Below are 13,412 nucleotides of genomic sequence, written 5' to 3'. Positions count from 1 at the left end.
TTTTTAAAAAAACATGGTCGAAAACAGAAAAAATAAAAATTGACGAATTTGATCTATAGCTGTCTTTCGAAAGAAGTAAAAATTCAAATTTGAAAAAAAAAAGAAAAGAAAAAAGACGCGAGACAATGACGTAAGAAAGCGTTTGAATTTTATGTCTATAATCCAGTACTGAATCAGTAATACTCAATTAGAGAACTCCATTAAGCACAAACGCGTTCAGTGATATTTTCGAGCAGAAAATAGTCATAGTTCCAGTTTTTACTCAGTTTAGTGGCAAAGATTTTACTAAATAACTTTAGTTCTAGCTTTTATTCAGTTCATGTTAAAATAATTTTAGTTCTAGTTTTTATTTAGATCAATTTTCATTTGTCGTATTAAAATTTTATGTCATCAAACTTTAGCGTAATATAAAATGTAGATAGTATAGCCAAAATGTTATCAAGTGTTACGTTATATTATACAGAAATAGAAGCTTAAAAACGTTTCGCAGTTTGGAATAAAAGAAAGTCTTAAAACAAACAACTTACTAATACTATTAACTAAAAAATATTGTATTTATTAAGATTATTGACTCATGAATATTGTGTTGACTTTAGACGTACCCATACAATTTTTAGGGGAGAGGGGGGCACATTAGGACACTTTTAAAAAGATATTACAGATTTCGTACTGTTTGACAAAAAATTAAATTTTTTGCTGAAAAAGGTAATTTAGGCATTCGTTATTCAAAAAAAAGCTAAGTCGAGCTAGTTCAAATAAATTATGGTTATTTTTTTTCTTAAAATTGAAGCTACCTATTGTCCAAAACTACCCCACAAGTGGGGATAGTTTAGGACAATGTTGGGGCAGTTTAGGAAATATAGTAAAAAGAAAAGAAATGTTTCTTAAAGCCTAATTTTTTCGTTTAGCAGTAATTATTAACAATAACAGAATCAACAGAATTATTAGGAGTAACATAATTATAAAGATCTCAAACCATTAATGAGTTTTCTTGTATATTCAAATAAACTAAAATGAAAATGCTTTTCAATCACATATCACTCTTATTAATAAAAAGATATTAATAACAAAAACAAAGAGTGTGAATATAAAATGGATGTAGATAAACATAAAATTTTTCTTTTTGTTCGAATTAAGAGAATTCATAACATTCAACCAAGTTTAAATGTAGAAAAATCAAATTTGAATATTATACCAGAACCTCTTGAAATGCTTCCTGCATTGTTTGGCATAGGAAGTTTAGCTAAGACTTCTGCAATTGGCACCGACCACTTATTTTGTATATCAGGAAAGTAAAAAATATTAAATCCTACTTTTTTATTCAACAAATTAACAACCAAAATGTTTCCATTTATTTCTTCAATTCTGCAAACAAAAGCTAACGTTGCATTGTTAACTGTTGAAGCACATTGGACTAAACAAAAATCTCCATGATTTAATGCTTCTGTTTTCAATTTTTCTGTGTATACAACAGGCTTGTTTTTAAAATTTAAACTTGTTTTATTTTGCAAACAAGAATTACTTTTATTGTGCATACAGGTAGAGCTAGAGACTGTTGCATTAATTAATTTTTTGGGGGGTTGATATGCTTGTTAAATATTTTCTGTTTTGTGTAAGTTATAGATTCTGTTTTTGGTGGTCTTTCTGGTGTGTCTGTTAAAATTCTTGATCTTCCTTTTTTTCTGCCTCTTGATGTTTTCTTTCTTGGAGGTGCTTTTGGGTATTGTCTAATAATTTCAGGAGATAAAACTGGTGCAGATGGCTGTGACGGCTCATCAGTTGAGTTTTTATATGCATTAAGTGGCTCATTATTTGGCACAGTAGTTTCAAAAGTTTTTACTATAGAATGATCAATAACATTTAAAATTTTAAAATCTATGTAGCTTTTTTTATTATTGTCATTATTACTAGATTGATAAGAGATGTAATTAAGGCTTTGATTTGTTACCTCTGAACAGTCGAAATCTTCATTTGTGAATGCATTTCTTGAAAAAGGAAAAATACCACATTTTTTGAACCCTGCAGTAATATTATTTGGTGTAAATGAGCTATTATATGCAGGGGTTACTATACTGGCTAAATCATGAATTGTTATAGTTCTTCCTGGGTGATTTAACAACCAGTCATTTTGAGATACAGAAAGTTTTTGTTTAAAAGGACCCAATACTGAAACATCAAGAGGTTGAAGTCTATATGTACAATGTGGTGGGAATGTAAGTAAAACAATTCCATTTTCTCTGCAAAAGTTGATTGCATTAATAGTACAATGGCTTTCGTGGTTATCTAGTAATAACAAAATCTTGTTTTCTTTATTGCACTTTGAATGGAACTTTAAATGTTTGAACACTCGTATAAAAAGTTCTCCTGTCATCCATCCACTACTAGGGTTGTTAGCAAATCCAACACAACCATTAGGTCCTCCTGTTAGCATACGCTCTTGAAATCTTGCTCTAGGATAAATAAAAACTGGTGGTACAGTGTTTCCGACTGCATTAATAACAGCACACATAGTTACAAGCTGCCCTCTTTCAGCTGAGACGTTTTGACCAACTTGCTTTTGACCACGCTGAGCTATGACATTTGGTTCTTGCAAAACAGTCATGACACTTGTTTCGTCTATGTTAAATATGCGTTCTGGAGAATATTTTGACTTACAGAGTACTTTCTCTAAGTTGAGTTGAAATTCATTCACATTTTGTTGGTTAAAACTTGTTGCTCTTGATAGACTTGTATTTTCTGGTTTGCGCAGAGAAAGCTTTTTGTGTCTTATCATAAATCCTTTCATCCATTCAATGCCAGCAATTTTATTTTGGCTCCATAGTTCAGGACATTTTTTCAAAGCATTACTATATTCATATACTAAAATTCTAGCTTGGTAATAAGTTAAACCATAATTTATTTTTGATGATTTTAACATATATTTTTCTAACATAGCTTCTTCTGCATTAGTAAATACTTGATTCACACAATATTTGGTTGAAAAGTTATCACTTTTCGATTTTCTATTATTTCTGAGCATTTTTATTCTGTAAGCTAACGTACTTTTAGAGAACCCAAATGCACCTGCAGCTTCTCTTAACTTCATTGTTTTATCAAAAACATGTTTAACTGCAGTTTTTAAATTTTCCTCGTTTATAAATCTTTCACATTTTTTTTTATAATTGCGCACCATTTTTAAACTTTGTATAATTTTATTTGAAAAGTTTGTTATGATCCGCGCAACACGTCCAAATGTACCCCGTGAAAATCGTCCAATCCTGCCTCAACCCTGATCTCAGGAAACATTCCACAATTTTTTTGTGAAGAATTTATGTTTTATCGTTGAATTTTTTTATTTACGTCGCAGAACATATACCTTTCACAGAAAATGCAAAAAATAATTCCTTGGGTGGAGTAAATTTCTTTGTAAATCCTTACACTTAAGAATTAAAAAAATTAGAAAAAATATCAAAAACCACAAAACGTTTGTAGAAAAGCTACCTGATTGCCTTTGTGAAAGAAATCCTATGACGCTTACGTGTGAAAGTATTTTCAGTCGACGAATATATTTAACTTTGTTGAAGAGTTAGTATTTTTTGGATTATTCGCATTGTCCTAAACTACCCCTGTCCTAAACTGCCCCCCTCTACCCTACTTAAAATGCGTTGTGATTACAAGATTACCAGCTTATTTTTAGACTAGATAATAGTTTAGTTTTAAGAAGACTCACTTTTTCAATAACGCTGATATCCGATTTCTTCATCTATTTTAACACAGATCACAGACTGAAAAAAGTCTTTCAACATATGCTTACGTTGCAGGAACTGTAATGAGGTCTTTAGCTAATGGTGTAAGATGAGGGTAAACGGCACGTCTTACCTTCCAATAGTTTAAAGAATTTTAGCACATAGGTCTGTTCCTAATTTCAATAAAATATTTGTTGAGTTCAATTTGTACTTCATTATCTGGAATAAACCTTCCTTATAAGCCGTCTCTGATTTGTGTATGCTCAACATCTAACAGAGGTATTGCACACGTGGGGTCAAGGAGAGGTTAGGATCGTTTGGCTGCAAGAGAACTGTTTTTGTTCTCGTTAACAAAATGTTTTAATTTTCCTTCTCGTTTTCGTTCTCGTTCACAAAAATACCATTTGGCGCGTTCAATTTTTTGAAGCAATTAAGCAGCAACACGTCCCAGAGCCATATAAAAACATTCCACGGACCGGGAGTTACCTACACGAGATGAAGGTGAGCATAACTTAAGAAGATGAATGAGGTTAATTTATCCGTATATAATGATGATATTCAATAATAACCAAATACTTTTTTCTGAACTTTTTCTGATAGTTTCTGACTTTGTTTTATTTTTTAACAAAAACTTTTTTTAATGATGTATAGCGTTCTCTCTCTGCATTTTATTTTACAACGATGGCATGTAGGTTCACATAACCTCTTTACACTTTCATTTGAAAGTGTCAAATAGGAGTCCCTATTCACATGAAAGTATCAAGTATTAACTCTGATTCATACAAAAACTTTAAATAATATTCAAAAATTGTTAAAATTGGTTCAATATCAACTGATAGCGATACTACAATTTACATCTTGCGTTTTCCCTTAATGTAAGACAAGACGGCAAAGAAGCCATACTTAACATCTTAGCCTTCAAGAATTGCACTACACATCAGTAAGTAGAAATTGGATTTTAGACACATTTTTGAGGAAAACAAAGGCATGAGGCAAAGTTGAGTCAATTTGAGGCTAACTGACGCAATTCTTCCTCAAACGTAAAAGATTGGGTTTCTTATGTTTAAACTTTTCTGAAAATTAGTAATTTTTTAAATTTTTCAAACGTAAAAAAACATGCTGTGTTAATTACATGAATTAAAGAATTATGATTATAAAAAAATAGATTGGCTATGACCGATACTTTTTCTAAAATGTATCATTAATAAACTTAAACAATAACATTAAATATCTAAATTTAGAGATACACATAGCTTTTTCAAATATTTATCCTAAGAATATCAGCTGAACCATCATTTTGTTCTGGCTTTTATACTTGCCGCATTTTGTTCTTCTTGCAATATAGGTATATATTAGATGTCATAAATAACTAATTAGCTGCATCCCTAGTATTTTTGGCAAAAGAAGTTAAATGTACATGGCCTACTCATGCAATTTAGTTGGTCTTGTTCCTAGCTTCAATGGCACTCTCACACAAAGAATCTATTAGATACTTAAAAGATTTAATGATAGGAACATCATGAACTACTACCCTATGCACAGACTGTGACATTGGAATGACTTTTAAAAGCGTATTGTTAGAAATGAGAACAGGGTTTCAAAGTTCTGCTCGAAAACTTTTATATATGGTCTTGTGGTTGTACAGTTCATGTAAATACTTTAATCATAGTGGCATCCAAACATAAAATCCTTTCAATCACAGCTGAAATATTTTTTGTTTTCAATAAATTCGCGGGTGTTCTTTGGTAGAATTTTTCTTCCTTGTTTCACAGCTGGGAGTTTGCAAATAGTATTGAAGACCCATTCTGCAAATCTACCATCATTCATTGTGGTATAGTTGACTAACTTGAATTTACAAAAAAAGTGTTCTCATGTAGTGTAAACTAAATATTATTTACAAACAAAACTTTAATTTGAAAATGTTCAAATTTCTCCTGAATAAAAGCAGTCTCTTTTGTAAAACAAAAGATAAGATTGGTTGAAATGACAGGTTGCATTTGGACTGTTTGGAATACAACTTTTCCATATTATTTATTTCCACTTCAAATCTTCAACATGAAAAAACTATACTATACACAGTGCAATCATCCACACCTCTCTTTACAGTTGCTGCATTTTGAAACTCAGATTTGTCACTTTGACCCTCACCTCCCACCTTACAAATAAGATGTGTGTTATCACGTTCCTTCTGTGCTAAACATTTAATAAAATAATCTTCCTCCTCCAAAAGATACTCAAACACTCTTAAGAAAATGTCCTAAAACTTAAAGGTAAAACTTAAGACATAGTCCGGAGACCGAATCAAAAAACCGTATGTTATTGAACTACGGAGTTTTAATTTACTACAAAGATTTAGCCAGTTTTTAAATAAAAGTCACAGTTGTAAAAATGAGTTTAAAGCATGGTTTCAGAGTAAATATTTTATTAAAAAAAAACAAGGCGACCTCTGTGACCACATGCTCAAATCAATCAATGTTTAAAAAATCAAAAAAAAGCAACAAAAAGATACCAAAACCTTTTTTTTTTCTATTTCTAGTTTTACATTCAATTAAATATATGATAATTTTAAATTCGCAAAAAATGATTTAGAAATTTAACATTTATCGTATACTTTGAAAGGATTTTAACAAAAGCATGAGCTTTGTTAAACCTTGAAAAAAGCCTTTAAATATTAAAAGTTTAAAAAAATTAATAAAAATTTTTTTTAAAGTGAATTAAAAACTGAATGCAAAAAAAAATTTTTTTTTTAAAGTTTAAATATGAAATATCGCTAAAAAAATGTACAAAATCCTATTTCCGCTTTGCGATGCATAGTTGCGGCGTTTTGTTTTTTGGTTCTTAACAAATAGTAAAGAATAAGGTACAAACTTCTATATCAGTCATTTGAAATAAATCAAATTTGAAATATATATTAAGACATGCCCTGCTAAAAGATTCCAAGAAAAAAATTTATATATCTAAAGATTTACTGTTTTAAAGGCATAAACAGTAATAATCTTCAGAAAATTCAACTCAAGTACTAAAAGTTTCTCAAGAGTTTCGTAGGAGATTCTTAAGTATCGAAAGAGAGAAAATGTAATTTAAATCCAATTTAAAAACAAGTTAACAAGTTAGAAAAAATGTTTTACGGTCAATTAAAGTTATTTGAATTCCATTAATATCATTCAATTTAATATAATCCTCAGGTTTGTTCCTGAACAGAACACAAATTAGGAAATATTGATAAAATAAGCTTCTTATTGAGAAGTAACTTAGTACTAATAGTGTCTTTAAATTTTGGGGCTTCTAGTACTAGTTTCTTATTAAAAAAAAACAAAAAAAAAAAGAAAAAAAACTTGTAATCTATTCTCAAAAATTCTTTAAAAACTGAAAAACCAAACACCGATGCGAACTCCTTTATTTAGCAGCAACTTTCTCAATTCGGACCTTAGATCGTTCATTGAGTGCCGTAATTTAGAAAAATTAACTAATGTCGTGTGCCTCTCTAAACTGTTATTGGGAAAATATTAGCTACTTGTTTTAGAAACTCATGCTGCTTATTCAAAAAGCCTAAACAGAAAAAAAATTATGTTTATAGATATTTTATAGTCAAAATAACCCTCTTTAAAGTTCAATCTTTAAAATTTAGACTTAAAAATAAACGAAAGTTTTCATTTAAATTAGTAACTGTATAATACTAATTTAATATCATTAGTACTATACAGTGATATAAGTATTATAATGAATAGTTACATGCTAATAATTTGAAATAAGTTTATAGTTAAATCAAATCCAGCTTCTCTGAAGTATATAACAAATTTTTTTCAAAAAAATAAATCTTTTATAAAAATAAAAAGATTAGTATTCTATTGGAAAATTAACATTCAATCTAAAAGTTTTGATTTTTTTACACATATTCTGTTTGCTACCTGCATAATGTCCTAACCATCTATGAAGGTTTACAATATTTGATTATAGATAACAAATGTGATATAATATAAAATAAAAATAGTAAATATAATTGAAAAAAAATTTTTTGTAATAAAAACTTCAGTAGTATTTTAGCATAAATATTTGTAATTAAAATTTATTTTTAGAAAATAAAGATGCTTGAGGATACCATACTAATTGTATTCATTGCTTTGGCAACTGCACTTTTAAGTGAAGGATTAACCTATGTCCTTATTTACCGAACGGATCATTACAAAAAGTTGTCTGTTGAAGTTGAAAAGAATACAAAGAAACTTGAAAAGAAAAAGGAGGCAATGACAGACATTTCTAAACAAAGTGGTCAAAAGAAAAAGATTGAACGTGTTGAAGAAAAGTTAAAGAATCAAAATCGAGATCTATCAATGGTGAAGATGAAATCAATGTTTGCTATTGGTTTTACTTTTACAGCTCTTATGGGAATGTTTAACTCAATCTTTGATGGAAGAGTAGTTGCTAAGTTACCATTTAATCCTATCTCTTGGTTTCATGGCCTTTCACATCGCAACATTCGAGGAGAAGATTTCACTGATTGCTCTTTTATTTTCTTTTACATAATTTGTACCATGGCTATTCGTCAAAACATTCAGAAAATGTTGGGCTTTATGCCATCTCGAGCAGTTAGTAAGGCTGGTGGTGGAATATTTTCTCCCCCATCAGTGCCTAAATAACAAGCATTTACAAAAATAGGTATTGTTTTTAAAGAGATTAATAAAATTCAAAGTGCTGTATTCTTTTTTTTGTTTTTAAGTATTTTTAAAGCATGAAAAATGTTGTTTTAAAACCTGTTCTTATGAATACTCTTTTCAAGTATTCTTTTCAATGAGTATTCTTTTTGTTATGATTATTCATTAATTAAACAATGCATAACACATAATGTAATATTGTTTCCTAGATTTTAAATTTATATCTAATGTGAAGAATAATTAAAAGCTTACTATCAAGATGCCAAATTGTTTGGGTCTTTTTTTCATTTATGTTAGGATATCAGGGTATTGCAAAACTTAATTAAGTATTAGCATTAAAGCTTATCTTAGTAGATTAATTTTAGTTTTAAAAGAGGTTTGTGTTATGTAGATTACAACAGTATTATTTCTATCTTCATGTCTTTTTTTACTAACTTTATAATTTTAAAACATTAAATGTGATTAAAATTTAACTCCATTGACATTCTTACACTCACTTATTCTGAGTTGAAGTCATCAACTATAATTCTAATTTTCTGACTATTAACTATTCTAACTATTCTTGAAAAGCTATTCTTGATTGTGATTTTTTATAAATATTTTAAGTACAAGTACAAAATAATTCAAAAGAATGTTAGAGACTGGAGATATAATTGAAGCTCGATCAAAGTTAGATGCTCTTTTAAATGAAATGGCAGACAAAAGTGCAGGTCTAAGGTTTGTTATATTATATGAGGTTTTATTTTGATTTAGTCATTCTTGATACTTGAATAATTTTGCACTAATCTTTTGTCTTTAGATTATCTGTAGATGAAAATGTTGCCGGGGACAAAAAGTAATACAACAGTTTTTTTTTATGAATTTTTAGGTTACCTGCAAAATAGTACATAGTTGACTTCTAGAGTATCCAATCTCTTTTAGTTGTTTTAGTTCTAAAATAAATTTGGTAGTTTGTCTTCTCAAATAGCTAAATGTAAAAGTAAATAAAAAAAACTGGTTGTGTGATGTAATTAATAGCTTATTCTATTTTAAATGTGTTAGTTGAACCCTTAAATTTTTGTTTACTGACTTTTTACAATCCATATTAGTGATATCAGCAAAAAAAAAGTGGCGATTCAAGGGAATGTGTAAAATTTAGGTCATTGAAAAAAGTACAGAACTCCTGGAAAACTAAGAGAAAAAAAAAAAAAAAGTAACAAACTAAAAAATTTTAAAATTTGATATTTCCAATCATTTACTAAGATGAAATAAATACCTAATCAATCAGCATTTATTTATCAGAAAAACTAAAATATTTGATTTTTACTTTTAAAAATTTATTAAAATACACTACAAAATAAAAAAATTACAGTTAGAACCATACAAAAACTAATTCTAAGTGTGTCAAAAATTAAATCAAAAATAATTTTAGCAAACCCTATATTTTTAAAGCCAATAGTCATAAAAAAATTTATGCTGTATTATAATGTTATCTTTACTATCTTAATGTCCTTGTATCAATATTAAGATATCTTAATGTTAAGCAGTTCTGATTGGTCTATTTTGTAATTGTTTCACCACCAACTTTAACAGAAATATTTAGCTTGCCTGTTCACATTGAAGGTGCTCATTAAGTTGGTAGAATTTAAAAACCATTTCTTTAACTTTCTTACTGATGCTTCTTACTTCTTTTCTTGCTGGTTCTGCAAATTTGCCATGTAATTTCTCTAACTTCCTAGCTTTGTTTAATATTCTCTGGGAAGTTGAAGAGTAGTTGTTTATTATTTTATACTCATTATTTTATAGTAGTTGTTTATTATTTTATACTTTTTTTTTTTTGACCATTACCTAGGGCTGTTAAAGTTAATGTGCAATATTACTGTTTTTTCAAGGTTTTGTCAAGGTCACCACAGCATTGAATGATCACTTTCTTAATTTCCTCAGAGTTTTTTTATCGAATGATCATGAGATTTTATTAATCTGAAAAGTTTTTTGAAATAAGTAGGCTTATACACAAGTTGGGTTAAGCTCAATTGGACTTATACATGAATGGGTTTACAGGCTGGATATTATGGTAGTATAGGTATTACAGGTGTTATTCTTAACACCAAATATACTAAAAATATTAGACATCTGAATCTAAATTGATTTTTAAAGTTATTTATATTAGACTAATAATCCTAAAGATATATGTAATGAATCCTAAAGATATATGTATCTCCATTACATGATCGATTGGTTTTATAAAAAATTTGAAGAAGAAGAGTAAATTTATTTTTAATTTATGAAAGTTCTTTTTAGTGATATTTGGGTATCAACACCATCAAAAAGAAATAACATTTGTGAGTCTTTACATACTTTAAGTTAATACTTGATTTTTTTAAAAATGAATTTAATGTTTCAAAAAGTTTACAAAAAATATTAAACTTTTAATGTGCAACTGAACATTTTTTGACAGCTAACAAGTTTTAATTCATTGGATTAAATATCATTTAGCAAGGACACCTAGACGAAAGAAGAAGAAAGACTCATTTGACGAAGGTAGTTTTTATTTAGTATTTTTTTTTTCATTTTGTTTTCATCGAATTTCACGAGAGAAACTGATTTTAATTTTATGTTTTCTTGTGTTTCTTTAGACTACAGTATTAATGATTCCAATCAAAGTTGGTTTGTTTTTACTGTTTGATTTAAGTTTTGTTTGATTAAAATAGTGATTGGTATCGTTTTCATATTTTATGTGCTCAAGTGTTTTTTAGTTAAAGTTTTTAAATTTTATTTTTATGATTGATCACCATTCTCTATTCAATTTTCAGCCAGGTAAATTTTTATCAAATATTTTTTTAATATAGTCATTGGTTTAGAAATCTCTTATTTCTTTTATATTAAAAATATCAGAGTTTAATATAAATGTAAATTGTTTATCCTAGTTATGTCGTAAAAATATTTGATCGCCATGTTGACTTGGCTAAGTTCAACGAAAATACTCCTTTGTATGTAATGATGAGAGCTTGGATGAAAAATAATATAGATGTGTCAAATGAGAAACACCAGATAGAAAACAAGAGTCAACAGATGACAGATCCTGTAAACAAAAAAAAATTTTTTTGGAATAATTATTAGATGAATCCCTGTTTTGTTTATTTGGTTTAATTTTTCATTTTTTAAAAAAAATTTGTCAATTTTTGTATGAAATATTGCAATATGTATTTATTTTTTTACATAGGATATGAAAGATGACAATGATGAAAATATTTATGAGTAAGTATTATTTTAGTAAGCAGTTTTAACGTAATTTTTAATTTTTTTATATTCTCTTTTGTTTTACATATATTTTCTCTTTTGTTTTATATATATTCTCTTTTGTTTTGTAGGTTACCTTCTGCTGAAGAAGAAAGTCCTCCATATCCAAAACCTGTTTCACCTCCTATAAAAACTACATTAGTGGAAAATGTAAGATTTCAAGTTATACAAAAATTTTTGATACATTCATTCTAAAGTAAAAAACTTTTAGTTGGCCTATACAAAATAATTCCAGAAAAGAATGGTCATCACATTCTATGTATTTACATTTTTAATTTTGAAATAGATGATCGACAGTGAGGAAGATATTGATAAATTACGCAGAGAAAATATGTTGAGATGGAGAAAAGAGAAGAACAGGTAATATATAGCTTTATGTAGGCCTGTTCAAAAACTGAGAAAATTACCCGTTTCCACTTTTAAAATTGACATTTTAAAAAACTGAATGCTTAGGTTTTATGTACTATGTGTACGTTAAACCGAAACTCTGATTTTTCTATTTAATGTTGATATTAATTCATTAACTGAAAAATTATTACTAAATAGTGAAATTAAGTCAGCCTACGCATGGTTCACTAACAGCGAGTAGGCGTAAGTACGAAATACTTATGCGCAATAGCTTAACGGATAACTGGTGTAAGTACGAACGTGATGTAGAGGTTGGGGTTCTCAATCTTCTTCAAGGGGACCTATTATTTTAAATTTTAAATCCTTAACAACCCTTTAGCTTCTTTTTGTTAATAAATCTTTTGCTTCTCCTTAGTGCTTTGCCATAATCTTTAACTTATAGTGAAATTGCACTGCGCGACAAAAAGCTCCAGAAATATGGAATACGATTTCTCTGAATACACAAGACAATAAAAGATTATAAATTAGACGATTACATATATAGAAGCACATTATGTGATCTTATTTAGGTAGGTTAAGGAATGTAGTTTTGATATTTTTTTAGGAGAGCTAAAAACTAATTTAATGAGCGAAAAATTCCAGAAGTAACTTGCGTAGCTTAACAACATGGTATTTAAATTTGGTTGTATTTCTATTTTGAACAAAACGCCTAGCTTTTTTTTTTTTTTTAACTGTTGTATGTGTATTGTTTCAATTAAATAACTTCGCAAGTAATGCTTGAAACTCATTGCTATTATTAAGAATTTAAATCAATCAAAAAGAAATAACGATGTCTCTTTTAGAATTCTACAGTTGATCTTTCAAAAAATATTAGTTAATGATATTTGTTCTTGTTTCAGTCAGCTTTATACGTCAAATATGTAGTTCATATATTTGACGTATGACGAGAATTATTAATAAACGAGTTTTAGATTTATACTTCTGTTTTTATATCCGTTTTTATGATCCTTTTGTGATTTTCATAGAAAATCTTTTTGCTAATGTCTTGTGGGCGCTTTATTAAAACATTCTTTTCAAATGATAATGCATTTTATACGTACGTTTTATCAAATTTAAAAAAAAATTAATTGAACATTTGCAAGCCAGAAAATCACTTAAGCTTTAATTCCGCTAACTATGGACATGGTTTGAAAGCACGTTTTTTAGTTTTCTAAATATTATTTTTCCGTGTTAATTTTTGAGTTTAAAATGGATATTTTTCTCTTCTAGGTGGAGAGAGCATTCGTTGCGAACGCAACAGTGTAACCTTCAAAGCTTATTAATACTGAAGAAGGCATTTACTCCCCACGTTACTTGATAGTTTAAGTTGTATTGGTTTTTTAACAAAAAAAAATTGATTACTTTTAAA

General features: G+C 28.3%; 2 protein-coding genes across 4 annotated transcripts; both read left to right on the top strand.

Moving 5' to 3' along the window:
• The first annotated feature begins 7,810 nt into the window (after positions 1–7,810).
• On the top strand, positions 7,811–8,414 carry LOC145190093 (calcium load-activated calcium channel-like). The gene has a single exon (XM_080066866.2). It carries the CDS (start codon positions 7,811–7,813, stop codon positions 8,360–8,362), a length of 552 nt encoding a protein of 183 aa, XP_079922992.2. The 3' UTR covers positions 8,363–8,414.
• Positions 8,415–8,577: 163 nt separating this feature from the next.
• On the top strand, positions 8,578–13,412 carry LOC145184544 (protein lin-37 homolog). 3 transcript variants are annotated; one of them, XM_090077284.1, is made up of 10 exons: positions 8,578–9,094; positions 9,177–9,212; positions 10,658–10,698; positions 10,853–10,897; positions 10,993–11,023; positions 11,284–11,440; positions 11,580–11,614; positions 11,728–11,806; positions 11,943–12,016; positions 13,274–13,412. In XM_090077284.1, the coding sequence occupies exons 1-10, from the start codon at positions 9,009–9,011 to the stop codon at positions 13,359–13,361; spliced, it is 672 nt and encodes a 223-aa protein (XP_089933410.1). In that variant the 5' UTR covers positions 8,578–9,008; the 3' UTR covers positions 13,362–13,412. The 3 variants fall into 3 exon arrangements, with proteins under 3 accessions (XP_089933410.1, XP_089933411.1, XP_089933412.1); XM_090077285.1 differs by lacking the exon at positions 13,274–13,412 and adding an exon at positions 12,609–12,828; XM_090077286.1 differs by having other exon boundaries at positions 8,979–9,094; positions 10,993–11,173.

Source organism: Hydra viridissima, unplaced genomic scaffold (genome assembly GCF_058129835.1).
Source record: "Hydra viridissima isolate aposymbiotic clone 2 unplaced genomic scaffold, HvirCarnegie_v1 scaffold_2, whole genome shotgun sequence".
Classification (NCBI taxonomy): domain Eukaryota; kingdom Metazoa; phylum Cnidaria; class Hydrozoa; order Anthoathecata; family Hydridae; genus Hydra; species Hydra viridissima.
Note: the sequence above shows the minus strand (reverse complement) of the source record. Positions and strands in the feature narration are given on the sequence as shown.